This window comes from Calypte anna, chromosome 4B, assembly GCF_003957555.1.
Source record: "Calypte anna isolate BGI_N300 chromosome 4B, bCalAnn1_v1.p, whole genome shotgun sequence".
NCBI lineage: Eukaryota > Metazoa > Chordata > Aves > Apodiformes > Trochilidae > Calypte > Calypte anna.
In genome coordinates this window covers 6,085,703-6,113,183 of record NC_044249.1, presented here as the reverse complement: position 1 = coordinate 6,113,183, position 27,481 = coordinate 6,085,703, and the positions used below count along the sequence as shown (strand labels likewise).

The 27,481-nt window shown below is 39.0% G+C and overlaps 1 protein-coding gene across 1 annotated transcript in view; it reads left to right on the top strand.

The window, feature by feature from the left end:
• Positions 1-27,481, top strand: part of INPP4B (inositol polyphosphate-4-phosphatase type II B) — a 272,455-nt gene that overhangs the window by 107,892 nt on the left and 137,082 nt on the right. The window contains exons 5-8 of the mRNA XM_030450753.1: positions 1,085-1,309; positions 2,960-3,004; positions 23,080-23,198; positions 24,973-25,089. Of these exons, the coding sequence (XP_030306613.1) occupies positions 1,085-1,309; positions 2,960-3,004; positions 23,080-23,198; positions 24,973-25,089 (506 nt within the window). The remainder of the gene's footprint in view (positions 1-1,084; positions 1,310-2,959; positions 3,005-23,079; positions 23,199-24,972; positions 25,090-27,481) is intronic.

The window sequence follows — 27,481 nt, the reverse complement described above, 5'->3', positions numbered from 1 at the left end:
AAGGTTAGGTACTCAAGTTACTAAAGGTTGTTAAAGTTCCCTTTGTATTGAAACAACCTTTTTATGGTATTTGGATTTTTGAACTAATTATGACAGTACTTAAGTGTTCTGCTTTACCTGGTAATGCAAACTAGGGCTTATTTAGGTGAAAATTATTTGATATCCAATGAAATCCTTAAGTCCTTACTAATACAATAGCATAGGTGTTTTATGGAGTTTTATGTTTCTAAATCAGTTGGTAACTTCATTTAAAGAAGCATTGATTTTTGTCTTTTAGTTTCTTCTTCTCAGTATGTGTCACACTAAATGTCACATTGAATTTGTGACTCTGTGAAGCTATCTGTGCTGCAGAATCTGAAATGCCTGGGAGGTGTTTTTTCTTCCTGTGCTAATTTTAATCCAATGGCTGACCCTTGCTACTCACCTGCATTTCTTTGGAGCTTCAGCTTTGCTGTTTCTTTTTTTTTTTTTCAACTTTCTGCTTTTGTTCCTAGAATATTTGATCAGTAAGTAATTGGGCTTCAGGCAGAGCAGCAAAGGTTACGTGGATAGTAATGAGCTCAGGAGCTCACATGTAGAACCTGTTGAGCCTTCATGGAGGAGCTGTGTCATGCTAAATTATCTGCATGTGTTTGTGAGCAGTATTCTGGCAAGGATGGATGGAAGGCTGAGCAGAAAGGAGAACTCTATCAGAAGAAATGATGGACACTTTCATCCTGGTGAATCCCATGATCTATCAGAACCATTCCTGCTGCCCCAGCTATATCAAATTCCTGTTCAAGTTAGCAGCTGGGATGGCTACCTGCTAGGCTGCAGGATCTGTTCCAAAAAAAGGATTTCCCATTCCATCCATAATTCTGCCACCTAATTTAGCAGTATGTTAATTGCTTTTGGAGCTACTCTGTATAGTACCTCAATGAGTATGAAAGAACAGGGGTTGTTTATAGAGGTGAATAGGTACCTGGTTCTGTGACCATGAGAAGAAATGTGTGTGGTGGTTTTCATGGCATGACATCAATATTTTCATTGTTTCTCCTTTTGAATCAGAGTTCCTAAACACTGTGTTTATGTTGTTTGAGTGCAGAGTTTCAGAGTGGAGAACCAGACCTTTACCTGGAAGCTGCATCAAAGCCAGAGTGTGAATCCTGGGCTGTGGCACTGGGAGAGGGAAACTCAGAAGGGTTGCGGAATAAAATTCAACACCTCCGGAGGTTGATCATGGAAATCAAAGAGGAGAGATCATCAGATGAAGCACAACACTTTCTCCCTTCATCCCAAGCAGACAGTTTAGGAGAGCCACAGTTTACAAGTAAGCACATTTACTTACTTTTTGGGTATCACACTGAAAATAGCTTGAAATCTGTAGCAGTAGAGGTGTTGTCAGAAAACAGAGTATTTAATGCTGTTTTCATTTTGCTTGACAACATTCAGTAGTTAAATGAAGCAAATTGATTATTGGCTTTAAATATCATCACCTCATGTATTTTGAATTATGTAGATAACCTCCAGGGGAATAAATGTGTGTTTCTGACTTTTTAATCTGTTTGCTTCACAAGATGTAGAAGTTGTTCAGTTAGGAATACTTAACCTTATTGGTGAGCATATGGACTGCTATTTAAAATATAACTTTGATAGATGTTTAAAGCTACTAAAATGAGTAGATTCTTTGTGATATAAAAGCATGCTGGGTATTTTAAAGCACATAACATAAATGTTGAGTCACATTTGGTGCACTGGAGTCTGGGCCACACTCTATTGATGTGCGTTGTATTACAGTTGCCCAGTTATTTATTCATGTCTGTATCCAGCATATTCAGAAAGGTGTTCCAGACCCATATGCTGATGCTGCTGGTGGCAGAATTCAACTTGGAAAATGGTGCTAACTCCATTAAAAAAAAGAAATAATTAAAAAAATTGTTTTATTTATTTTTTACTGACCAAGGCCTTTCTAAGCTCTGCAGCTATAGAGTGCACAGACTTGAATGATAGCTATAGTATAGAACATATAGGACAATGTGAAATTAGAACTATTTGTCAACATTGAATATTGGTGGAGTAAGCACAGCTTTCAGTTTTGGTGAAGTTTTAAAAATTATTTTTAATTTTTAACAAAAATCTCACCTTCTAGCTCATACACCAACTTGGTCCTTACAGTTTCTTCAGTGCTGCCAAATACTTACTGATTGTCACTAGAAAACATACATAAAGGTCAACAAGAGATAGTTTAATTTCTATGAGGTTCATTGGAACTGCAGTTGTGTTCCAGTTACTGCCTGCACTCATTTGTCTTGTTGGAACTCTGTGGTTCAGTTCTGTATCCCAACCCAATTGGAAAATATTGTCCTATGCAGTAAAAGATTTACTAGAACATGATTGCACAGTGGGGGGAGTTGAAATGTTGTTTTCTTTGGTAAATGAGAAAAGGAATTCCTCTGCTATTTTGAAATAGAAAGAAGTTTCTTGTTGTAGAGTTTACGTGTAGGGTCAATAACATGGTGATAAATTTTATTCTGCTAACTTGATTTACATAATTTCATGTTCCTGTATTTTGTTTCCATTTTGAATGGGATAACACGGCTACTTAAAAATGAGATGTTAGATTTAATATTTTTCCAACAGGTAAATAGTTGTTGGGATCAAAAATTTAATAAGTAACAATCCATGAAATGTTGGGTTTTTTTTCTTACCTTCCCTTTCCAGTAACAGAAAGTTTCTATTTAAAAGAAATAAGTTTTTCTTCAAAAAAGTATCTGGTTTGGTTTGGTTTTTTTCTTTTGCAAGTATTTAATGCAAAGCTTTCTTGCACTAGAAATTTGTAACATAAAATGTTACTCTGATGGCAGTAGCAGGCTGTTAAAGGTATAAATCAGGCATGTGAAAGTTTTACTATGTGTTAAAAAGCAAGACATTGAATTAAATTATTTCTAATTTTTCTAATTTTTTTTCTTAACCTTAAAAGGTATTCAGAGAATTGCAAATGAGCCAAAGCTGGAGTTCAGTCTTGGTAAGATACAGTTTTGGTTTCTTGAAATTGCAATGGTCTCTGTGTGTGAAAAGTTCATATATCTGTGTTATCCAATGTAACATTGCCTACTGAAAAAAAAAATTGACCAACCATTGTATCCTAAAGTAGGACAACTGCCCATGCTTACTTTGGTTGGCTGAAACAGCTGAAGATGAACTGAGTTCTCTAAAGCTGTGCTGCTTTACCAAGCTTAAAACCTGCCCAGTAGCTTTGAGAATGTTGTTTATGAAATATTACTTGTTTGGGACAAGACATTTAAGATGGAGTTTTTTAAAAAAAACTTTAATCAAAGTATCATTGCTTTAGAACTTAGAAATAAAACTGTTGGGTATGTATATTTTTTTCTTTGAAGGGAAATGTCTATATAAATATTGACCTATTTTTCTACTTTTTATGTTCCATATAAGTCTTTGGTATATGAGGACTACAGATCAGTATTGTATATAACAGAGAGAATAACAGACAACTTGGTTCTAGGATGTGTTTTATCAGCTCAATCCTTCTGTATTCAGAGTTGTAGAGCATAGTTAAGGTGGTGCAACAAACTCATTGAATGATGATGTATTTGTAATACAAATTTATTTGATGTATTTATTTGATGTATTTGCAGTCCAAACTGTGCCACTTTAGACAACTTTGTCTTTGTCCTTTTGGTGCAAAATCTTTGAAATTTTCAAAATGGTAGGAGAAGCAGTTGTTTGCTGTAGAAAAGCATGATTTCCTATAAGAAATCAGAATGATAGCGAGGCTTATTTGATTAACAGTTGGACCCCAAGATTTTAAGAGTCTTTTCCAACATAAGTGATTTTATGGTTATTCCCAGGCCCCGTGTATGGCAAAATAACTGAGTTGCAAATAATGTGTACTTTGAAATACCTGATGTACATTCTGAAATGACTAAAATTTCTCCAATTTGTTGTGAACTTTGCATCATAGAACCTGCTAATGTGTCTCTTGTAGAGCTGTACACTCAAACATTTACTCAGTGCTATTCAGCATCTGTTTTATTTACTCTGTGAGAGAGGGAAGGAGAAGGAACTAGAGACCTGTGTTTAAGAAGAGTTTTACATAAAAATCAATCCAACTCCACTGTTTGGAGAAATTAAATTATCTGCAAACAAATATTCCTCAAAAACTCCCTCACACAGCAAACAAGGTATTTATTCATCAGTGCCATGGCCAGGGGTCACTGCTCAGCTCACCCCATCAAAGCAGCATTTCCCATTGTTGGCTTCTGCACTGCTGTAACCATGATGGTTTAAAAGCTGATACCCTAAAGTTCTGCCCTTTAGAGAAGATGCAGGTGGGTCTGATAGAGTAATTTTTAGATCCCTTGCTCCAGTGATAAGAAAGTAACAGACTGACCCTGGTGTGGCACAGGAGAGGGAGGATGGTGCTGCAGGCAGTGATTGCAAATCAGGTGAGCCATATACTTGAGAAGTTGCTTTCAGTGATAAATGTGCCCCAGCAGGCAGGAGTGTAAAAGCAATGTAAAGCCATTTTCAGGCTTGTTTGGGCTTGTGCTGGATGGAGCTCTGTTCATCACAGTGTCAATGTTTTTCTTTTGCATTAGCTTGTTTCTAGCAGGAATTTCTGTTCTGCAGTGTTATTGATTGAGGCATTGCAGCTCTGTGAGTGATCTTATGCAGCCTTCTGCTGCTGCTCAGCTAACAAGTAAGAGTGGCAGTGGAAACCTCTTGGTTCTGACTGGGATTCCTGGCCAGTGGCATCAGTCAGGGGTATTTAGCAGTGTAAGCAGCTATGTGAAGCTGATTCTTAGTGTCTTGATTGTAAAAGAGTAGTAGATATTTAAGCATAACACATTTTATTAGGGGAACCTACCTTCAGTGACTGAGTGGTCCACAGAAGACTTAATTTTTATCATGTGGTGTATCAAGGTACCCATACCAACACTTCCCAGCCTCAGCCACCCCACCCACCACCATGTACAAAGGAACATGCATGCAGCAGACACCTTGCTGAGGAGTGAGACAGGGAAAATTTAGCTGGGAAGGATGTGTGAGCTGTTTGGCCCAACCAGCCATTAAAACCCCTCTCCCTGTCACCTGGTTATTGATAGGGCTGGGAGGGACTGGCAGCTCATGCATCTGGGAACCACGAATTACTTTGCCAGGCCAGCTGAGCCAGAGAGCTTCCCTGGGCTTGGTTTATGTAGAATTAAAGACTTGGCATCAGCTTTAGCTAAGGACTTCCAAGACTTCTCTGTAGGGTGAACCAAAGCATGGAAAAAAGGGATGAGAGGGAGATTTGCTGCAAGAAAAGGCACTGCTGAGATGTGTGCCTAACTCAAGGAACCAAATCTTACCTCTCTGTAGTGATGTTTCAACTTGATTAGAGTGGTCTCTAGCATTTGGAAGGCAAATCTATCAGTTAATAACCTATAAAACTGGTCTCTAAGAAAGAATGGTTTGTATCTATAATTTTGTTCATATGCATTATATAAAGAATCGTATATTAGTTAAGTAACACAGAATCATGGAATGATTAATGTATATATATGCAAATAGACATTTGCTTTTATCAATTAATATCTATGTGTTTTAAACTATATTTTAAAAAATTCAGTTATCACATAAGTGGTACTTTTAAACTCTTCTGTCAATAAATAACACTGAGAAATGGAATACTGCTTTCCAGTAGCAGAAAGAGAATACAGCTTTTTAATATTTGGGTGCTGCCTAATAAAGAAGTTTTATTTAGGGGCAGTGTATGTAAATACTGCTTTCTAACATTTGCAGTTCTGGTAACCAGATTTTGAAATAATGTTATTAAAAATCTTATTAGGGACTTGTATTCTGCTGTGCTAGCTGGCTTGCTGCATTCTGTATCTATAACACTCTGGAAAGTGTTTGTCTTTTTCTGATTTTATTTTTAAGTTCAGTTAAGTTTTAGTGGGTTTTGTTTGGGGTTTTTTTTGTGTGTGTTTGTGTGAGTTTGTTTTTTGTTGTTTTGTTTTTCTGAGGTTAAACTCTTGAATTACAACTTTCCACAGCAATACATTCATCATTTTCAGGAGAGGATGTGAAGTTGTCACATTTCCTATTTTAGAGTCAGAGCTTCATCTAGACAAAAGTTTTTGATTTTTGTGTTTGAGGAATCCTTGGATATATGAGTGGTTTTGAACTTTTTGGGTTTTACTTCTCAAAATTCATCTTGTTGATTGGCTTTTCAAGTCATTCTGTTCTGTGTGCTGGTTTATGAAACACTGGGAGATGGCACATCTCAGTGGGAAAAGTAGAGTCTCTACCAGATAAATGTTATGATTAATTTTTTTTCCACTTTTACTGATGTGTATTACATACTGTTTCTTCCCAACAACAAGAGAAACATAAAAGGCAAGTTAAATTGCACAGAAGAATTTAAGGAAGTTTAAAACGTGTCACGTGATTGGAAAGAATGCTCTTTTTTCCTCTGGGAACTACTTATTGGGCTTCTGCTTATTTTGAGACTTTTTGCACTTCAGCACAAGATGCTTGACCTTATGCAGCTGATCTTCAGCTAACTTGGAGTTGGTTTCAGTGCAGTTGGGCAGCAAATGAAACCATCTACCAAAAACATTGTAAGGGAGTGAAAGCCCATCAGGTTTCATGTCATTCTGTAGTTTCTTGTTGCAGTGTTGGATGATGGAACAGAATAACATGGATTGAGCACATTGCTAAGTGGGATCACCTGGACACAGTTGAGTGATGTTGATTTATTGACCCCTGAGGAGATGCTCTCCTTCCTGTGCTGCTGCATTCTGGGGCACTTATAGGAAAATTGCTTTATTACATACAGATGCAGAAGTCTGTAGGTAGAAAGTTGCAGCAGTCTTTTTTACTTACAACAGAGATTTGGGTGGAAGTCCTGGCACTGCTGCCTTCTTTCAACCTTTCCTTACCTCCCAGGAGGTTGACATTTTAACTATTCAGGATGTAACTGACTTTTTTTTTTTTTTAAGTTCCTTAATCGTGCTGTTTTCAGGGAGGCTCAGAAGGCACACAGTGTCTGCAGAATGTTTCAGCAATAGATGTTAGTCTACTCCACAGCTTCATTACTAAGAATAAACTCTGTTTTAATGAATTTTTAAAAATTATGCTGCTGTTCCTAGTAGAAGGGCTTTTTTTTCATCAAACTGCAATGTCTGCTAGCATAAAAATTTTAAATTATTTCTCACTTAAAAGGAAATTGTGTACACTGCTAACTTTGCTTAAGAGATATTTAAATATTCCTGGTTTTGTGCTTCAGAAATCAGGTTTTTCTCTGCTGCTGTACAATGCCCCTTGTGGTCCTGTGGTTTCTTCTAGGCAGGTGCAAGCAATAGTTTGTATTTCACAGCTATTGAACAGTGCTGGGATGCCAAAAGTAACATTTCTAATTAAGGGAATGGGGATTGTTTAGGAACTACAGCATCTTTCATAGGAGGAGAGGCTGAAAGAGCTTGGACTGTTCAGCCTGGAGAAGAGAGGAGGCTTGTAGGGGCACTCTGTGCTGGGTTAGGAACTGGCTGGAGGGCCGGGCCCAGAGAGTGGTGCTGAACGGGGCTGCATCAAAATGGCGGCCGTGGTGTCCCCGAGGGACCAGTGTTGGGCCCAGTTCTGTTCAATATCTTCATTGATGATTTAGATGAGGGGATTGAGTCCATTATCAGCAAATTCACAGATGACACCAAGCTGGGGGGGAGTGTGGATCAGCTGGAAGGCAGGAGGGCTCTGCAGAGGGACCTGGACAGACTGGAGAGTTGTGCTGATCCCAACGGGATGAGGTTCAACACGGCCAAGTGCCGGGTCCTGCACTTTGTCCACAACAACCCCATGGGGAGCTCCAGGCTGGGCACAGAGTGGCAGAAAGGGACCTGGGAGTCTGGATTGCCAGAAAGCTGAACATGAGCCAGCAGTGTGCCCAGGTGGCCAAGAAGGCCAATGGCATCCTGGCCTGGCTCAGGAACAGCGTGGCCAGCAGGTCCAGGGAAGGGATTCTGCCCCTGTGCTCAGCCCTGGTGAGGCCACAGCTTGAGTCCTGTGTCCAGTTCTGGGCCCCTCAGCTCAGGAAGGAGATTGAGGTGCTGGAGCGGGTCCAAAGGAGGGCAAGCAGGCTGGTGAAGGGACTCGAGCACAGACCCTGTGAGGAGAGGCAGTGGGAGCTGGGGGTGTTGAGGCTGGAGAAGAGGAGGCTCAGGGGAGACCTCATCACTCTCTACAACTCCCTGAAAGGAGGTTGGAGCCAGGGGGGGGTTGGGCTCTTTTCCCAGGCAACTCTCAGCAAGACAAGAGGGCAGGGTCTCAAGTTGTGCCAGGGGAGGTTTAGGTTAGATATTAGAAAGAATTTCTTTATGGAGAGGGTGATCAGCCATTGGAATGGGCTGCCCAGGGAAGTAGTGGATTCTCCGTGTCTGGAGATACTTCAAAAGAGACTGGATGTGGCACTCAGTGCCATGGGCTGGGAACCGCAACGATGGTTCAAGGGTTGGACTTGATCTCTGAGGACCCTTCCAACCCAGCCAATTCTATGATTCTATGATTCTATATTATGCTTGTATTTAAATACCTGATGGAAGAGATTGAAGGTGAGGGAGCCAGACTCTTGTCAGTTATACCTGTGAAAGAACAAGAGACTCTTGATCTAGAAATTCTTCAGGATCTTTCAGTAATCCTTCATAATCATGTTGCAATGAAACTGTTTAAAGTTGTTGCCCTCTATGTGCCATCAAGCAGTTTTTGGGAACTTCCACTCTTGCTTTTTTATTAAATCATTTGGGTATTCTTAGTGTCCCCCACATCAGGATGTACGAGCAGCCTGAATTGCCTTGTTTTTTGGGCAAAGAATGAGTTAGGACTGGATAGAGTTGAGTGAATGTTTAATGGAAATTTTGAAGATTCTCTTGGCCTGGCATAACAACTTCTTTGTGCTCATTTTAATGTTTCAGGTTTTTTCTGTACATTTCCATGCAAAGTTTCATTTGCTTTTTTTTTTTTGTGTGTGTTCTCACAGGGAATACTTCCTAGTGGGAATGCTTGCAAAAGGCAAGCTTAAAGTAGATTGATTATTAAATATGTATTTGGAGCAGTAACATTGATCAGAAATAAACCTGAAATGGACACTTTCAGCCTGAGGTGAAACTCTCCCCCCTGTCTCTGTAAATAAACTAATTTGGGTGTGAAAAATAAGCTGAGGATGATTGCTTAGTGATCAGTGCCCTTTGTCCAGTGGGATGCATCTGAGTTCTGGTGTGACCATGGACAGTGGCCTGAATTCAGGTGACATTTGGATGTGGAATGATATGGGTAAATAGAGAAATTACCTTTTGAGTTAAGTTGTGGTTTTTGTTTGTTTGTGGGGCTTTTTGTTGGGTTTTTTGGGAGTTTTTTGGGGTTTTTTTGTGTTTTTTTTTTTGTTTTGTTTTGGGGGGTTTTGTTGTTTTTTGGGGTTTTTTTTTTGGTTTTCCGGTTTTTTGGTTTTGTTTTTTGGTTTTTTTTATTTTTGGATTTTTGTGTTTTTTGGTGGTTTTTTTGGTTTGTTTTTTGTTTTTTGTTTTCTTGTGGTTTTTGTTTGTTTTTTGTTTTTGTTTTTTTTTTTGTGGGTTTTTTGGGGGTTTTTTGTTTGTTTTTTTTTTGTTTTTTGTTTGTTTTTATTTTTATGGTTTTTCTGTGGGGGTATTTTTTGTGTGTTTTTGTTTGTTTTTTTCGGGGGGCGGTTGTGGTTTTTTTATTTGCGTTTTTTGTTTTGTTTTTTTAAATCAAGGTGTGACAGGTTCAAGAGGAAGAACTGTCTGTCTGCTTGGATGCACTCCCCCATGTGATAGTTGGCAACTTTTTCTCCTGTTCGAGGTAGGCAGAATGAGGAATGAGACACCCCTCAACCTGCCCTGTGTCTGACCTCTTTCTGGTCCAGTGCTCTACTGAATTCCAAGGGGCAGTGGCACCATTTCTCCTTCAGCCACCCTGCTGGGGCTGTTCTGAAGGAAATCAGCTGTGATGGTTTTGCAGAGCGTGGACAAACAGCTGTGCCCTGCCAGCCTGGCACTGTCAGGACAGGTGTGGGGTTTGCAAATCCTGCTGGGACCAGAGCCAGGCTCAGGGATGCTCAGTCTTGTCAAGGCTGAGGCAGTGGGGATGTGCCCAGCAGCCAACCCTCAGGCATGTTGGGACAGCTTGGAGTTGAAAGCTTTAAATACCTGGAGACTTGGAAGCCCCCGGAGCAGGTGTGCAGAAGCTTAGAGTCTTCTGTTTAAAACCCACTCGTGGATGTCTGTGTTTTTTGTGAGTTTATGCTTGAATTTTTTTTCTGTCATGTTTTGCAATTGGTCTTTTCTAACCTTTAGCTCGGACTGTAAAACACTTCATGATGAATTGTCTGGAGAATTCTTGACAACTCTTCCCTGATTTGTCTTTCTCCTCAGAGATAAAGTCACTTTATAATTCCAAAAGAGTTCAGATCATCAAAAGCAATCAAATTATTTACAGATTACACATCTCTTGTAGTTCATGCTTCGTGTTGTGCAGAATGGGAATGACTAAACAGACATGAAACAATTCTCTTTTGTTAGCCCAATAATATATATTAAATTAAACATATTTAATTCAAAGCATGATGCTCTTGCCTTTTTTGACTCTAATGGTACTGCACTGTGTTACCATGATACTTTATCTTTCAAATGGTAGTTGTTAACTACATCTCTAAATATGCCAATAGAAATAATTGCAGTAATACTTTAATGTTATAAAACATTTCCCAATGGGCTTTTTTTTTAAATCCTCAACTGTCGAAACAGAAGTTCCATAAAAGCAAAACATCTAATTAGTAGAAGACTGAAGTCGTCTTTCCCTTTTCAACACATTAGTTATAGATGGTCTTATTTTTTGGAACTTTTGAAATGCATGTCCTGTGGTCAGATATGACTTAAAAATGAGGTTCTCTGAAAAAAAAGAAAAAAGGAACTCTCCTAATGCAGCAACCCAAAACACCACACTGGATGCAGCATTAGACTGACCTGATGTACTTGGAAGGGCTTTACTGAAAAAAACAATGCTTAAGGATGCTGTTCTTAACTGTTTTACCTGTACCTGCTATGGATAATGAGGTTTCTTGATACTAAAGTTAGAGACATTTTAATTTCTGTTATAAACCATATTTCTACAGTGGGTCCCCACCCAGCCCTTATGCAGAATATGGAACTGAAATGAAAGAAATGAAATTTTAAAAACTGCCTGAAACAGATCAAATGTTCAAAACAAGTTAAAGCTGACACTTTCATGTGAAATCCTGATGCATTTAAGGTGGATTCCTAAGTGATTGAATGAGTACAGAATGTATTGGTGATAGAAGAGCTTGGTGTTGGCTTTCTTTGAAGGTGAGAATTCTTCACACCTAAGCAAGTGAGGATCATTGGCTGTAGGATTGTGAATGAGCTGCTTTAAAACCTACAATGGTTATCAGTGCTTTCAGCTTTGAGATCTGAACCTGCTGCCAGTGAGATAAAAAGCAGCAATCAATACCTAGCTCATTCTGGATTTAAATATCAAATACACCAGAGATGAAGGATTAATTTTTCCCCTTTCTTTTAATACTTAATTTGTACAAAGGAATTGAAATAATTAGAAATTATTTCTATGGGAAGCAGTCACCTGTATTTTTACATATGTCAATTCATAGAACCCAAGACATTTTCAAATACAGAAATTTGTAGTCTTGTAACCTGTAGACAGCAGTTTTTCACCTTTGAAGAAAGTCCTGCTGGAAATTACTGTCTCTATAGTAAGAGGATCCAACTTTCTGGTTTAGAATGCAGTATACTCTGTAGAAATCATTAATATCTTCTCCCTTTAGGTCTGTCTCAAAATACCAGCTGCAGACCTTTTGTAAATCTGTGAGTTAAAAGATTTAGATTATGGTCCAGTATCTTTGAGGAGATGAGCTGCTTAGATGAGTGTTAATTTTGAAGAAACTGCAAATACAAATGTATATGGTGCTTTAAAAAGGTTACTTGGAAATTAAATTGAGTGTTAAAACAGCTCCAGTCAGCATGGGATTTGTTACCCTGTCTCGTTTGTAACCTATTCTTGTGGTTGAGACTTAAGAAGTAGTCTAGGGCTAAAGGTTATTTCTTCAGGATACATAAGGAAATGAATCTCAAATGCTTTTGGGTTTGTGGATTACTTGAGCCTTGTCTTCTGGCACAGCCCTTCATCTGTGAACTTTATTTTTCGACTCTGTCATTTATGCAAATAGATACAAAAATATAAATCTTTAATTGTTTATGAAAAGGTTATGCTTTGCTTAGCTCTTGCTATTCCACACTAGTAAAGAAATACCAACTGAAATATCAACAGCCATTGGGATGGCTGTTTTCTGATCTGCTGAAGAATAAAGAATTCTCTCTTACTTGGATCTCTATTTGAGGTATTAATCCAGAATTGCCACCCTTTCAGACAAGCCTTGCTTATATTAGAACTTATTCTGCAGCTTGTATGCTGTTTTTTGAGCATTAATCGTGCATTTCCTGACTGGGAAATTTAATCATTACAAGGCTAGAAGTGGTTATTCTGGATTGCAGAAATCTGTTTTCTGCTTTGATTAAAAATGTGTCTTGCTCTTATTTGCCTTGACTTTGAAGTACATTTTAGTCTGGTTTCCTTTTTAGACATGTCAAAGAGGGTTGCTTTTATTTTTTTAAAAGATGGCCTCAGGCATTCTGGAGGGACTGGTGCTTTGCTTTCTGTTTGCTGTACTGGACTCTCTTTAGACAGGGACAACATTTGACAGGCACCTATGCAATGAGACACAGCTGTGAATCAGCCTTGTATTTGGTATCCCAAGGGGGGAGGGAAGTAAAGAAAAGAAAAGTACAATCATGCAGCTCAGTAATATCCTGGTTTTTTATTTGTTTTTTTTTTTTTTTAGACTGTGTTCTGTTCCGCTTGAGCACTGCACATGGAGAGTATTTCAGCATGCAAACTTTTCTACCATGATCCCTTGAGTGTTGTTTTTTTGAGCAGTCTTTATGGAGCTGATCAACAGTACATCACTCCTCCCTCTTCACTGGGGGCTTCATCCTTGGTGTATGTGAAGGAAGGAACACAAATCTTTCTAGACAAATGAATCTTAAAGCATGTTCAGTAAGGCAGTTGAGCAATAGCTTTGCTTGCAAGTCTGACCCTTGTCAGTCTTTTCTTTTGTGAGTTCCTGTTGTTAATACAGCTCCCTGCTGCATCTTGTGCTGGCACCTTCAGCATGATTGCCTTTTCTATGTAACATAGAAAGAATGAATATTTTTAGAAGAAGTGAATATGAAGAAATGAATATTTTTACTTACTAGCAGTGCCTCATGAGTAACAGGGCTAGGGGCACACAGTTGATTTGCTTATATTAGAGAGCTGGCTCCAGAGAAGTTGGAGAAGTGCATCCTTATTGCATTATTTAGATGTGCTTAGGTCAAGATTAACATCAGTTAGCTTCGGTGGTAATAGCAACACAGTACTGGGATCCTGAGGTCTTGTCCAGGCTGCAGGACATGCCTAAGGACAGGGAAAGTCACTCCCCTGCTGAGGTCTGGAAAAGTCACTCCTCTACTGAGGTCTGGGCTCCTGTATCGAACTTATACCCAGAATCCAAAATAACTGGTCCACAAAGCAGCTCTACTGCAGTGAAGCAGCACCCTAAAAGACTTAGGATTGTGTAGGGTTCTTTCTGAAGCTTGATACCTTCTGTAGTTGCTTGACTTTGTTGCTAGTTTCCTTCCTTTGTTTTGCAAGGGAAGCTTCTTTCTTCACCAAGCATCAAAGTATTTTGTAAAGATGTGGATGATGACATGGATTTGGAGTAAGGCTAAGCAACAGCTGAAATTGCTTTACACATTAGAGGAAAAAGGCTGTCTCTGCAGTGTTGTAAAGTAATCCTGCACATGGAGGATCAAAACCACATAATGATTCACTTGACAACTGGTATAGCAGTGTATAAATGCTTATGTCAAAAGAAGCAATGTATGCTGTTAAAAACAGATGTGGCAGACTGAGAGGCTTGGCACTTAGGTTTCTTTTCATCTTCTTGTGATACTGCTGTAGGTTTATTTAATTTCTGAAGAGATTTTCAAAGTTCGCAACCAGCAGAATATATTTTATTTATAAAATCTGAAAGAAATTGTTACAGTTTTTAGATATTGTCTCTGAGCTTACAGTATAAAGAAATTAGCAGAAAAGAGAAAAGGGGAGGTCTGTTTGCCCTTTGCTATTCTAATTTTTCAGCTGATACATGAAGGGAACTACAAGAAAGTTGGTTGGGGAGGGACATTATATAAGGGCATGTAGCAAAAGGATGAGGGGCTTTAAACTTGAAGAGCAGTAGATTTAGGTTAGCAATTAGTAAGAAATTCTTCACTGTGAGGGTGGGGAGGCAATGGAACAGGTTGACCAAAGAAGTTGCTTCTGTCCCATGCCTGGAAGTGCTCAAGGCCAGGTTGGATGGGGCTGTGAGCAGCCTGGTTAAGTGGGAGGTGTCCCTGCAAATGCAAGGGGGTTGGAACCAGATGATCTTTAAGGTCCCTTCCAACCCAAATCATTCTATGATTCTGTGCTACTTAAATTTGTAACCACTCTCTTTTTGGGACAGTGGTAAATTCCTGAAAGAAATGGCACATTTACTTCTTTCTTAGATACTTGGCTATGACAATATTGGGAAAAGGTGAAGGGTGAAATAGTCTTTAGCTCTGTTTCCAGCAGATTTTGAACACGTTTGTGCTATCCTAAAATTCCAACAATACCAGTATAAATTAGAACCTTGGAATAGCAGGATCAAAATCCATTTTGATAGGAATAGATTTTTGAAGTGTATTAACGTCTAGCATGTTTTTGTAAGACTTTAAGCATTTTTTAATTTTCATTCTCTCTTTATTTATACTAGATTCAGCTTCAGGTCCAAGCATAAGTATCTTGAATAGACAGTGCCATTAGCAGAATAGTTCTGCATAGAAGGTAAAGAAACATCAAGGAACATCAAGAGGTCTGTCTTGCTGTCACTAGATGACTGCAGCACTTGGGAAAAACAGGAATTCTCTCTGCAGTTAGAAGCACAGTGTACTCGTAAGGAAATGAAGTCTTTGGAAGAATTACTTTTAAAAACCCAAATCTAGCACTATCTGAAAGAGATAAACAGACACTTGTATTCTCAGATATAGTTTCAAATTGTAAGAAGTTTAAAAACATTGATCACGAGCAGTTTGTTTCATAACTGAAGGAGGCAGCTGTTGTGAGCATACCTAGAAATTCCCTTCACTGACCTCAGAAGCAGTCTAGAGCACAAAGGTGGCAAAAGTCAGTCATATCCAATTGGAAATAAAGCTGGAGGAGCCTGATCATTAGCAGTAAATGTGTTGGAACAGATAATCTAACATTAGCAATGGATGAATTCACTACTAAAATGTAAATTGTACTGAATGTAAATGTAGATGTAAAATGTGTCACCATGCATTTGGTGACACATTTGGTGGGAATATGATGCTTGTGAGCTGGATGTTGATCCAGTCTCCCACTTTCCTGAGCCTCTTGCATCTGCTGAACTTACTCTGTAAATAAGTGGGGTTGTCTGGGCTGAAAAGCAAAGCTGCAATATGAAATAGCCCTGTTCTAACATGTCAAAGAATTGAGACCCATGGTCAGGGCAAGGATGCCAGTGCTGCTGCTAATGGCAGTGTTAAGTTATAGTCTAAGCCTATTTTACCTTTTTGGAAAAGGCAGAAAGATGCAGTTTAAAAGTGTTCTACCTAATCTCTAGTCTGGCATGGGACTACCAGTAAAACACAAAAGAATCACAGACCTCTCAGGTTTGGAAAAGACCTTTAAGATGACCATGTCCATTCATAAAAAACCCCAAGACCTAAAAACTCTTCAGTACTACAAAACCCAGGGCTGACAGGACTTTGCAATAGACCATTCTGGTTTTCACACTGATAATTCTAACCAGTTTTAGCACTTCATGTGCAAATAGGATCCTGAGTACATCTGGCACCTCAGCTCCTGGGCATAACCTCTTACCCCTGCCCTCCCATCAGCACACAGCATTTTCCTCCAGCAGTGCTCACGTGTACCTTATTTCAGTGTCTTCTAAACGATTGTGTTCTTTTAGCAGCAAAAAAAGTGGGTAATGACTGATGATTTTCTGGACAGTGTATCAGTGTATTCCTTAGATTACTGCTGATATCATTGGTGTTAGTGGGGTTTTTCCCCCAAACTTTTATTATAGAGATGTCACAGAGATACTTTTCTTTATTATAGAGATGTCATAGAAATACTTTATGCTTTATTGAAATTTTTTTGGTCATCTCTCTCTCCTTGGACTATTGGTATAAATTTTCTTCCTGCAGTTAACTCCAGGCATCCCCCTAAGGAGAGTATTTGTATTTCCTTGGGATGTAACAAGGTTATTTTAGCAACCAGCTGTACCTTCTAGAGAACAGATATATATTTTATTTTTATACATGGATCTCATCCCTAGAGACAACATCTGTAATCTTGGACCTTTTCTTCAATAAAAAACAGTGGATTTTTATTTATTTGTATGCATGGCCCAGGCACAGTCTTCCATTCCATAGAGATTCTTTTAATTGCAGAATTTACCTGAGTGAGCCTCTGTTTTGGTCACTACTGTTAATGAGTAGCCCTCCTAGTACATACTTGTTTCATGACTATGTAACTGTGCCCTTGTTTTCTGATAACATGGATATTATAATTTCTGGGGCTGAATACTTTGATGCTGTGAATTTTACAAGGAGTCTGCATTACAAATTATTGTGGGAATAATTTTTCTGGTCTTATGGTCCCTAGGTAGAGGGGTTCTTCACACACTAGCAAACCTCAGCATTCTTGTTGAGACATCAATGGGACAACTAATTAGTAGTATTTATGGTAAAGCAATTGATAGTATTTATTATGGAGCACTAACTAGAGGGGTGCTCATTAGCACCATTCTGTGCTAATACCAGGCTTCAAACATTTCTCTCTTTTGCTCTCAGGCATGGTTTTCCATGCAGAGAACACAGGGCTGTGCTGTTCTCACCACTCTTGTGGTTGTATTTACAGTCCTAATTTACAGTCCTATTTCCAAAGAATGGCTAAAGCTTTCCTGTGCATTCTGAAGCTGTGTTATTCCTAAGCCTACATCTATGCCTGTCTGAAAAAGGTCGCAACCAGCAGAATATATTTTATTTATAAAATCTGAAAGAAATTGTATAACTTACATTATAAAGAAATTAGCAGAGAAGAGAAAAAGGGAAGTCTGTTTGCCCTTTGCTATTCTAATTTTTCAGCTGATACATGAAGGGACCTACAAGAAAGCTGGGTGGGGAGGGACATTTTATAAGGGCATGTAGCAAAGGATGAGGGGTAGTGGCTTTAAACTTGAAGAGCAGTAGATTTAGGTTAGCAATTAGTAAGAAATTCTTCACTGTGAGGGTGGGGAGGCAATGGAACAGATTGACCAAAGAAGCTGCTTCTGTCCCATGCCTGGAAGTGTTCAAGGCCAGGTTGGATGGGGCTGTGAGCAGCCTGGTTTAGTGGGAGGTGTCCCTGCAAATGCAAGGGGGTTGGAACCAGATGATCTTTAAGGTCCCTTCCAACCCAAATCATTCTATGATTCTGTGCTACTTAAATTTGTAACTACTCTCTTTTTGGGACAGTGGTAAATTCCTGCAAGAAATGACACATTTACTTCTTTCTTAGATACTTGGCTATGACAATATTGGGAAAAGGTGAAGGGTGAAATAGTCTTTAGCTCTGTTTCCTGCAGATTTTGAACACGTTTGTGCTATACTAAAATTCCAACAATACCAGTATAAATTACAACCTTGGAATAGCAGGATCAAAATCCATTTTGATAGGAATAGATTTTTGAAGTGTATTAACGTCTAGCAGGCTTGGTTAGCCCTGTGTGTTCAGCAGAGGCAGAAGCAGTGGTGATAGGCAGATTTTTCTCTTACATATCCTTATCCTCATTATCAGCCCCTCAGGGGGAAGGAAAGAAAACTGTGTACTCTTTAGTGCTCTGCATGTAGCACAGGTTGAAATGTAGTGTTCTCTTATTTAATGTGTCCTTTTGCCCCCTAAGGAATAGCTGCACCTCAGTTAATTAGTCTGTCAAGACAGACTGTACAGTATTATTTATAAACTAAGTTGCTTTGGGATAATAATGCTGCTGCAATGCTAATGAAATGAAAAAGAAATTAAACATTATGTTCACATATATATATGCATGTGAAACACACAGGCTTCCTGTCTGCAGATACTGCTAATTTTCTGTTCATCAAGCATACAAACCAAGTGCCCTGGAGACAAAAGGTCTGGTGACTGATTCCCATCCCTAGCCAGCCCCTTGGGATCTGTTTTGGCTTGGAAAATAGGAAGGAATGAAGCTATGAGAAACAGTGGTGTTTCTGTTGTTGGTTAGAGAAGAAGAAAACTCCCAAATTGCCATGTGGGCTAATGTGTGCATTGTGTGAATCTGGGATTTACCTTGCTAACAAAAATAAATGTGGAAATTTCAGTGAAATTTTCAATTTTTGGTACTACTCTTTGGCCTCCTTCCCAAACAGCTCTGAACTCTGAGCTGAGGATGTCTTCCAGTCCTTCTGCTCATATTGGGTGTTCCAGCTACTGAATCTTGATCAGTTCTGAGAGATGCTGCATCTCTCCATTTTTTGCCAAATTAATTTCTATTGACTCCAGTGGGGTTAGTGCTTGGAGCAGTGGTGAAACCCTGGTCAGAATGGTTATGGTTTCAGGGAAGGCATATGATGAATTTCCAGACTCTTTCTGGTTGTACTTTTTGTTTGCTTTTTTTCTTCCTTTCTACTCTTTTACAGTCATTGGGATTTTTGTGTCTTTCTCTCTGTGCTCTGTTCCTTTATCCAGGTAGCATTTTCAGAAATTTCTCTTTGATCCCATGAATTGGTCACTGGAACCACAAGGCAGGATTCTTCTGTATTTACAGCATAGCCCAATTTTGAGGAAACAGTGACTGTTTTTTAATCTCTTTTTGTTCTTTGTGTGTGCACACACATGCACAGCAGGTTGAAGAGGGCAGCCAGTATGTTGGTGCAGCACGAAGAACAGTGAAATATATCCAAGTCCTGAAAGTAGCAGGACTTGAGAACCAGACATCTGCTGGTGTGGTTTGTGTGTCCAGCACACGTGGTGTGTGTGCATTGTGGTTGTACTGGAATGTCCAGGACAATGTACAGGCACTACTGGTAGAGAAGGAGCACTTGTTTCCTGTGATTCATGTGAGAATAATAATTTCATTTTAGTAGTAGAACAACAACAGTAATGGAAATGAAATAACAATTAGTATTAGCTTTGCTTTTATTCTTAAAAAAAATTGTGTTGGCATTCATTAGAAATTATTTTTAAGGCATTTGAAATGGTAAGACAGTTTTACCTGTACACCACAGAATTCTGCAAAATATGTTAAGTATTTTAAATGTATTTGAGAGCAATTCTCTTTCCTGCAGCCTTTCATCTTGCCCTACACAGTAACAACTTTGCCCTTTTTCTTTGATTAATACATAGAGTAGCTTCTTGCCATCTTAACTTTTCTTCTTTGTTGCTGTAAAAGCATTAATTACTCCTAAATCCTTCCTTAAACATTCACTGTACACTGATGGGCTTGCCAGGGGAATGGGTGACTCAGGATTTTACACACTGAGTCAACAGTCACAATGAGTCGATTCATAAACCTTTGGCATCTAAGTACAAGCTGCCAGTTCAAATCACTGATTTTGTTGGTGACCTTTTTCCATAATTGAAGCAGAGTGAAGTATTGAAAAATAATGTGACCTATGTATGTGGTCTGCTTTAGATGTGGGCTTTGATGGAAAGTGCATCGATGTTGCAACCTGATTTCACTGTGTTACATTTGGAATTAAGACAACAGCCTTAGCATGCCTTTCATTTTTTTTTCCTCTTTCTTTTTGAGTAGTATGTCAATAATGCCCAACAATCTGTTTAAGTATGTAACTTATAACTGGCATTTCACAGCCATGTCATGTTTCTCTTTGTTCAGAGTGGTGACTGTTAAAGAAGACCAAAGATTCTTAGAGATACTTCAAGTGAAACCGTTCAAATGGCAACAGTGCAGTGTGGGGCTATGGAGCTTGCCAGGCTGTGAACAGGATATAACAAACTTCTGTTCTTTGGCATCAGCTTAAAAGTCATCCTTATTTTTAGTCCTTAGTTTTGTTAAACATTTCAGCTGGGCTGTTTTTAAGGGAAGTGATGCACTCTGGCTCAAAGTGACAAATTCTGTGTCACACCAGATCTTCAGTTCTCTGCCAGCAACAACCTTGTTGTGTATCCTCTCTGACTGAAACAGCAGTTGTAAGCAGCAGTAATAGAGACAAGTAACTCAGTCATCAAGGTAGATAGAGGTTTCATTTTATTTCTTGTATCCTTCTGTTCTGGGGTCTCACTGAGAATTCTGATATTTTATGCTGATCTTCCCCATGAGAGAGGTGCAGATGAATTATCCCCATGTGCTCTCTACCCAGTGAAATGCAAGCTCATGTTGGTAAGCTGCCTTCTTACAGAAAGTGATCTAATGGCTAAATTATCTTCTTACCACAGAAATTGTTTCCTATGCTCAGGTATCACCAAGGTGGGGTGAAAGCCTGTGCTCTTGGCTGCTTAAATAATGAGTCACATCTAGGTAACATTTGAGACATTCCACAGCAAATCATTATTTATGGGGGGGATTCACCTCCATTCATGATGCACTAGAACTTTTTACAAGAGTTCAGCTCTATGACTTCTGCCAGAGTCACCGTTCAGGTGGGGGTTTTTTTGGCTTTTATTTTTGTTTTTATGAAGTTGGTCTCTTTCTGATTTTCCCTTCTGGTGCATATCTGTCATCTTTGGAGCTCCATTGACTTGTGAGCTGGTTACTTTCCTTTTGGTGTGTGTGGAAAGATTTTACTGTAACTGTCAGTGTTAACATGAGCTCTTTTGCCATTCCTCTGAGGCTGTGCTTTGCTGTGCTATGTTCTAAAAATGCAGACTGGAAAACCAGAAGTTTGGGTGGTGGCAAAAGATCAAGGTTTGTGAAGAGAAATGACTTTATCTGGAAATTGTAATGATCTGATCCTGCATCAGTGGTCAGCTTTAGAGAGGATATAGATTAAATAGGTAGGTGTCTGCCCAACCTATTATGCTTTGGAAACTGCTTTTCAGTAACTCTCATCATAATTCTTCAGCTTATATCAGGTAGTGGTAATATTAAGAGTGCTTTCAATAATGTGGTGAGCTTTAGTAGCAAGGAGTTTCTGTCAACTTGGTGTTGAAGTCTGGTGCTATTGTATTAGCTATTTCATACAGACTTCATCATAAAAAGCTTATATTCCTGTCCCACTATTACCACCAAATTATGATAGGATCAATTTGAGGTTTACTACCAAGAGATTCCATTGGCAATTCAGGCTAAAGCAGAAATTTTAAATATTCTTTGAAGGCAAGATTTAATAATTTCCTAGTTTCCTTTAAACTGTTATGAAAGAGTGGTAGAAAAAACAACTTCAGTTTTCCTTTTATTTCCTCAAGCAGCAGGTCCAAGCCCAAAGGAAAGGGAAAAAAAAAAAGTGTAAACCAAGCTGAGTTGGCATTTTGTATGTATGAGAGGTTTCCCTGCTTGGGCTTCTCATCAGAGCAGGTTTGCTTGCAGTGAAGATAATCTCACTCAGTTTTAAAATGTTAAAGGTCAGCTGCTCCTGAGGAATCCCCCAGGTGGCAATGACTCCCTAGAAACTTTCCTCAGCTTTTTCTTGACAGTTAGCATCTCTTAAACCATAGCCTTTTCCTTTCTTTCCTCAGGCTTTTAAAATCCCAGTGTAAGTCTGATGCACTTCAGAAAGCACTGGGTATCACAGAATCATTTGGGTTGGAAGGGACCTCTGAGATCATCAAGTCCAACCCTTCATCCACTTCCAGTGTGGTTCTCAGCCCATGGCACTGAGTGCCACATCCAGTCTCTTTTTAAATATCTCCAGGGATGGAGAATCCACCCCCTCCCCTGAGCAGCCCATTCCAATGTCTGATCACCCTCTCTGTAAAGAATTTCTTCCTAATACCCATCCTAAACTTCCCCTGGCAGAGGTTAAGCCCATGCCCTCTTGTCTTACTGGGAGCTACTTGGGGGAAGAGCCTGACCCCCCCTGGCTCCAACCTCCTTTCAGGGAGTTGTAGAGAGTGCTGATAGATCAGATAGATCCTGTCACCAGTGTTCACCTTCATGTATTTCTTGAAGAACATAAGGTGGATGGGTTCAGCTTTTGAGCCAGTGCATGTCCCATTAGTCCCCATCACTCTGCAGAGCAGCTAATGATGCATTCCTTTCTTTCCTCCTGTACTTTTTTCTTTGGTGCCCTCATCCTTTCAGTTAGAAGGCATGAGATGTCTTAGTCTGAAGAATGAACTCAGTGAGCCCAGAATAAAAAGGAATTATTAAAAAGAACTGAAATTCTCTGTATTTACTAGTTAAAATGAGTTTAATAATATGTCATATAAGTTTAACATGTCGTATGTAGATTTTTACTCATTGGTTAATTCTACTAAAAAGTTCATAATGTGGTATCAGACTATATAAATTTCCCTAAGCCCTGGTAGTAATTAGCTGGTTTAGAATGTGTTTTAAATGGTTGTGTACTGTGAAAACTATCAAGCAAGGGATGAAGAAGTTAGAGATTTTATGGCAAATGAAATGAGTGCTTCTGTAAAGTTCTCTCCTGTTGCAGTGTGTGCCTATGCACGCACATCCACAGACTGGAGCTGAGGAGCCTCTGGCCAGGGAGCTTTGCAGAAGCTGCAAGTATTTTTAGTGGAAATGAAATCTCAGTTGAGTTCTGCAGCATGTGACTTCCTATTTCTGTAAGTTACTTCCAAGGGACTTCCTCTGTTCAATCGACTTGGCTCCGGAGGTTTCATCTGGAGCTGGAGCGTAGCGTGCTTTGTCCTGTGCCTGTGACAGCCTTTTCCCAGAGTCTTCTTTTGGAGGATTTAATTTTTGTTTTGTACCATCTCCAGCATGCAAGGATCTAGTGGCTGCTACCCGTGATCGGAAGCTGAATACGTTCATACAAGTCTCAGTGGTGCATCCAGCAGAGCACATTGTGACGAGGTATTCCAGCACTGAAATCGTGGAGGTGAGAATCTTTATTATTCTGCTCATTCCTTCCTTAGAAAGTGAATGAAAATTGAACAAGTTAGTGCATATTCTTAGGTAAAACAAGCATACTCTGGCAGTTAGTGAAGCATACCTAAGAGTGTTCTGTAGTTCCTGGCATTTAACCAGGATAAACAGTTAGAAATGAATTTACCTTTTCATGAAAGCTCTGTTGTTCCAAGTATACACATAGAGAATGCTCTGGTTCTCCAGGCATAGGTCTGGGATGAAACAGGGAATAGTTGATCTCATGAAAGGACAAGGGAATGCAAAGTAAAACTGAAGTAAAAGGACTGTGAGTTTGTAAAGTATTTTAAAATTACAGAAGAACATACATGTGTTGTATGGTCTGTTACCTTTCTGTTTCTTGTTTCATTTTTACCATAGGAAAGTGGATGCTTTTGCAATTTGAAAAAATATTAGTCTACTTCTATAATTAGGGAAAGAAGTGTGTATATGTCATGTTTGTGACTTTAAGTAAAGTAATTAGTAGCTTACATCATATTTTACAGCAAGTTGTCTGAGGCTGCTCTGCCATTCTTCACTTTGCCCTGTAAGCAGTGTCAGAAGGAGTAAAAGGGGCTCACAGAGAAAATTAAAGTGTGAGCTTAATGTACTGGAGAGACTCATTAAGAAAAGGGAACTCTTATTGTTAACACACACAATTTTACCAGTCTTGTTTTAAGTGTTAAATACAATGAGAATATTTCATGAGCAATTTGTGTGAGCAGTTGTAACCAACTACTAATTAAATTATCATGGTTTCAGCCATCAACCATCCTGAAACTGTTTGATTCAAATACCTTGTACCTGATCAGGATGTTTCATTGCACTCTCTCTGAAATGATATTGTTCAGAAAATGGAACAGATTTTCTTCTTTTAATAGAAGTTGATGCACTTCCTAACCTAATGTCATGGATCTGAATAAATCCCTGAATCTGTTGTGTCAAGGCTCTCAGCTTCGTAACTCCATCCTTTAGGGCTGGGGATGACCAGGGGCACAGAAAAATTATTTTCTTACAGCAACACTTCATTTAGCATGCAAATCCTTTATTTTACTTAATGGAAAATTTAAGGATACTAGCCTCCTAATATTTGGAAATTAACTGTAATTAAGCATTAAGAAATTATAAGCAACATTTTGTTTGATTCATTTGAAGCAATGATAGTTACTTTTGTGTGCAGCTTATAGATTTAATGATATTTTTACAAAACAGGGAAAAATTATCTTACTCCACTACTGCTTAAAGAGGGGCATTGCAATCCCTTTCCCACAAGTTAAAGTCCATAATCTAATATGTGGAGTCTCTATAGAATTTCTTTAGACATTTTATTGTGACTTTATGAAGATCTCTCTCTTGTGAGAGTGCATATACTATACCTTTTGTACTTTTATATTAATATGAAATTGTGGTACTTTCAGAAGGCACTGTGGGAGAATGGGAGGGATTGTTTATTCCAGGTTGTATTCCAGGTAATGAAACTTTCTAGCTGAGCTGTTTAAAGAGATGTTGTTAGGCTCTGTTTCAGAAGCATTTGCTGTGTTTTCCAGAGAAAAAACCTCAGCAGGAAGTTTTTGAAGCTTTCCTGATGAAGTTTTAAAGTTGCCTGGTTGGATAAACCTGAGCTGTTCTCATCTCCCTGCTGTAGAAAGCAAACAACTTTTAAAGAGGCCACAGTTTCTCTCCATCCATAATGCATACCACACATTGCACAGCTGTTACGTTGCTCAAAGTTTACTCATGTTACACAGGGTACAAGAGATCCACTGTTTCTGACTGGTGTGACATTCCCACCGGAATATCCCATCTACGAGGAGACTAAAATAAAACTCACAGTCTATGATGTCAAAGATAAATCTCAAGACACGGTAAGTGCTTTGTTTTCTTTCTTGCATGAATCTTACTGAGAATTAAGTTTCTTGCCTTGCTGTTCTTTAGCTCTCTTTAGGAAGTCTGCTGATCAGGGAAACAAGTTTTTGTACAATTAATTTTGTTCTTCTCTTATGCCTAAAATGTACTTTATTTTTTGTTATTAGAGAATAGAGAATGAGAACCCTGCTCTTAAGACAGACCCTTGGCTGTTGTTTGATTGGTTATGTGAATCAGTACAGGTATTCTTGGCAAATGAAAGATTATTTTTGTGTGTTTTTTTGGTGGCAGGAAACATATCGAGTAGACTGAGATAACATTACTGTGAAGAGTTTTTCAGAAATGTGTTTCTAATACTGTTTTACTTATCTGCCCAAACCAGAATGATAAGAGCTTGTAACCTGATGTTTAAGGTTAATACAAAATCTTATCTCTTGGGTGCTGATACACAGCTCTTCTGTGTCTCCTGCTATTAGTGATTTTTAAGGGCCCAAAATCTTCAGTGTCACTGCTAAAGTTGAATCATTTTGAGTTCCAGTGCTGGACATTTTTGTTTACACTGTCAGCTTCTTACACTGAGCAAGTTACTTCCTTTAGATGATATACAGAGGTCATTGGAACTATTTGAGTGATTGAGCTGCCAAATACAGACCTTGAGTGCCATTTGCTGTGCTCCAGGTGATCTGAGAGCCTTCGAGAGCTGCAGTGTAAGATAGGACCTACGAGAGGGCTGTGGGTTTGGTTTTGGTTTGGTTTTTTTTTTTGTGGCAGCTGGAGTCCAGCTGATAGTTTCCTCTTAGGTATGAAAAATGGCTCTTGACAGATGTATTTAATTAGTTGAATTGCTCTTTACATATTTGTAATTGGCCTCCTCTATGATTAAAGGCTGTGCAAGTTCATGTCAAGACTTTATATGCACTCATAACTTACAGCATGAGGCTGCCTGGGGAACTGCTTAGCTAGGGTACACCTTTAGAGGGTGTATATCATAGCTGATACATTTATTTAAAGTTTGGGAGCAAATAGCTTGGATTTGTCTCCTGTGCTCTCTAATAGGAATGTGTAGAATATTCTAGACACAGGATCTGGCTTTATCACTTCATAGACTAAAGTATTTTTTCCTGTTTAACCAAGGAAGAGGCATGTGCCCATGTTTCACAGGGTGTACATTTTAATTTTGGTGTATGGCTCAGACTACAAGGATTTAAAATGAGCTCTCCTGTTTATTTAGTACAGTTGTCATCAGTGGACAGCTACAGGAACTGAGTGAATTGAGGTTTTTATCCCTTCTCTTCCAGTTTCTATTGTGGCTGACAGAAAATACCCTATTTACACGTGGAAAAGTGGACTTGATTGATAGAGCTCTCTATTTCTTTTACAATGCCTCTTATACAGGACAAGATCTATCTAGCCTGTAGAATGAATATGATTTGATACATTTTTGAAGATTTTTAAGAACCCTTTAATGACTGTTCCTTAAAATTGCACTACAGGACTAGAGTTTCTCCCAGAGAATCTCATCAAGGTAGCTCCAAAGTCACAAGACAGAATACCTTTCTCTTTTCTCATAGCAGTTATGGAGATCCTGTGTACAACACTATAGATCTGTAGTTTATAGGATCATTTTATTGGAAAGATTATTGGATGTAGACAAGAAAAAAAAAATTAAACTCATTTAAATCAAGGCAGGCTGCAGCATGTGTGAATTACCCTGGGCCAGCCAGGTTGTGACTGCATTTGTAGCAACATTGGGACTTCTGTTTGCATCCTAGAATATCTGCAAGAATAAAGCTAATAGAATGACATTCTTTCCTATTATTGGAAGCCTTTGCACTATTCTGTTAACTCAGGAGACTTTTTAAAGTATGCAGGTCTATACAGATTAAGAAAAGTCAGGTTTAAATGAGTTACAGCTTGATGCCATGACCAGCATAGCTGCAGGTGCTCAGAGCTCACAGCTTGCTTCATGACCCAAGTAGTGGGATGTGTCCCTTTGGCAGCAAGACTTTTCCAAGTGCTGTGGCTTCACAGTTCTGATTATCCAGGCTAGAGTAAAGCTGGTTTTCCTGTTCATCAAAAACTGCTGCTACAGCTTATGGCCACAGCACATGGTCCCACCATTGCCATTACAGACAGGTAATCCCTTTGAGGGTGGAGGGGTATCCAAGGCTGTTAGACATGCTTTGCTCTTCTGGGTCATGTTTGCAGCAGACCTGGCACCACTTCATACATGGGAGCATTTATGGCAGAATAAGCCTTGGATCTGAGTGCAAAATATTTTGCAAAAATTGGGCAAAAAGCTACAGTAATAATTCCCATTCTGGGGCTGTAATACTCTGGGTTACTTCAGTGAACCAGTTCAATGTAGCTAATATCACTTGTCACAAATAA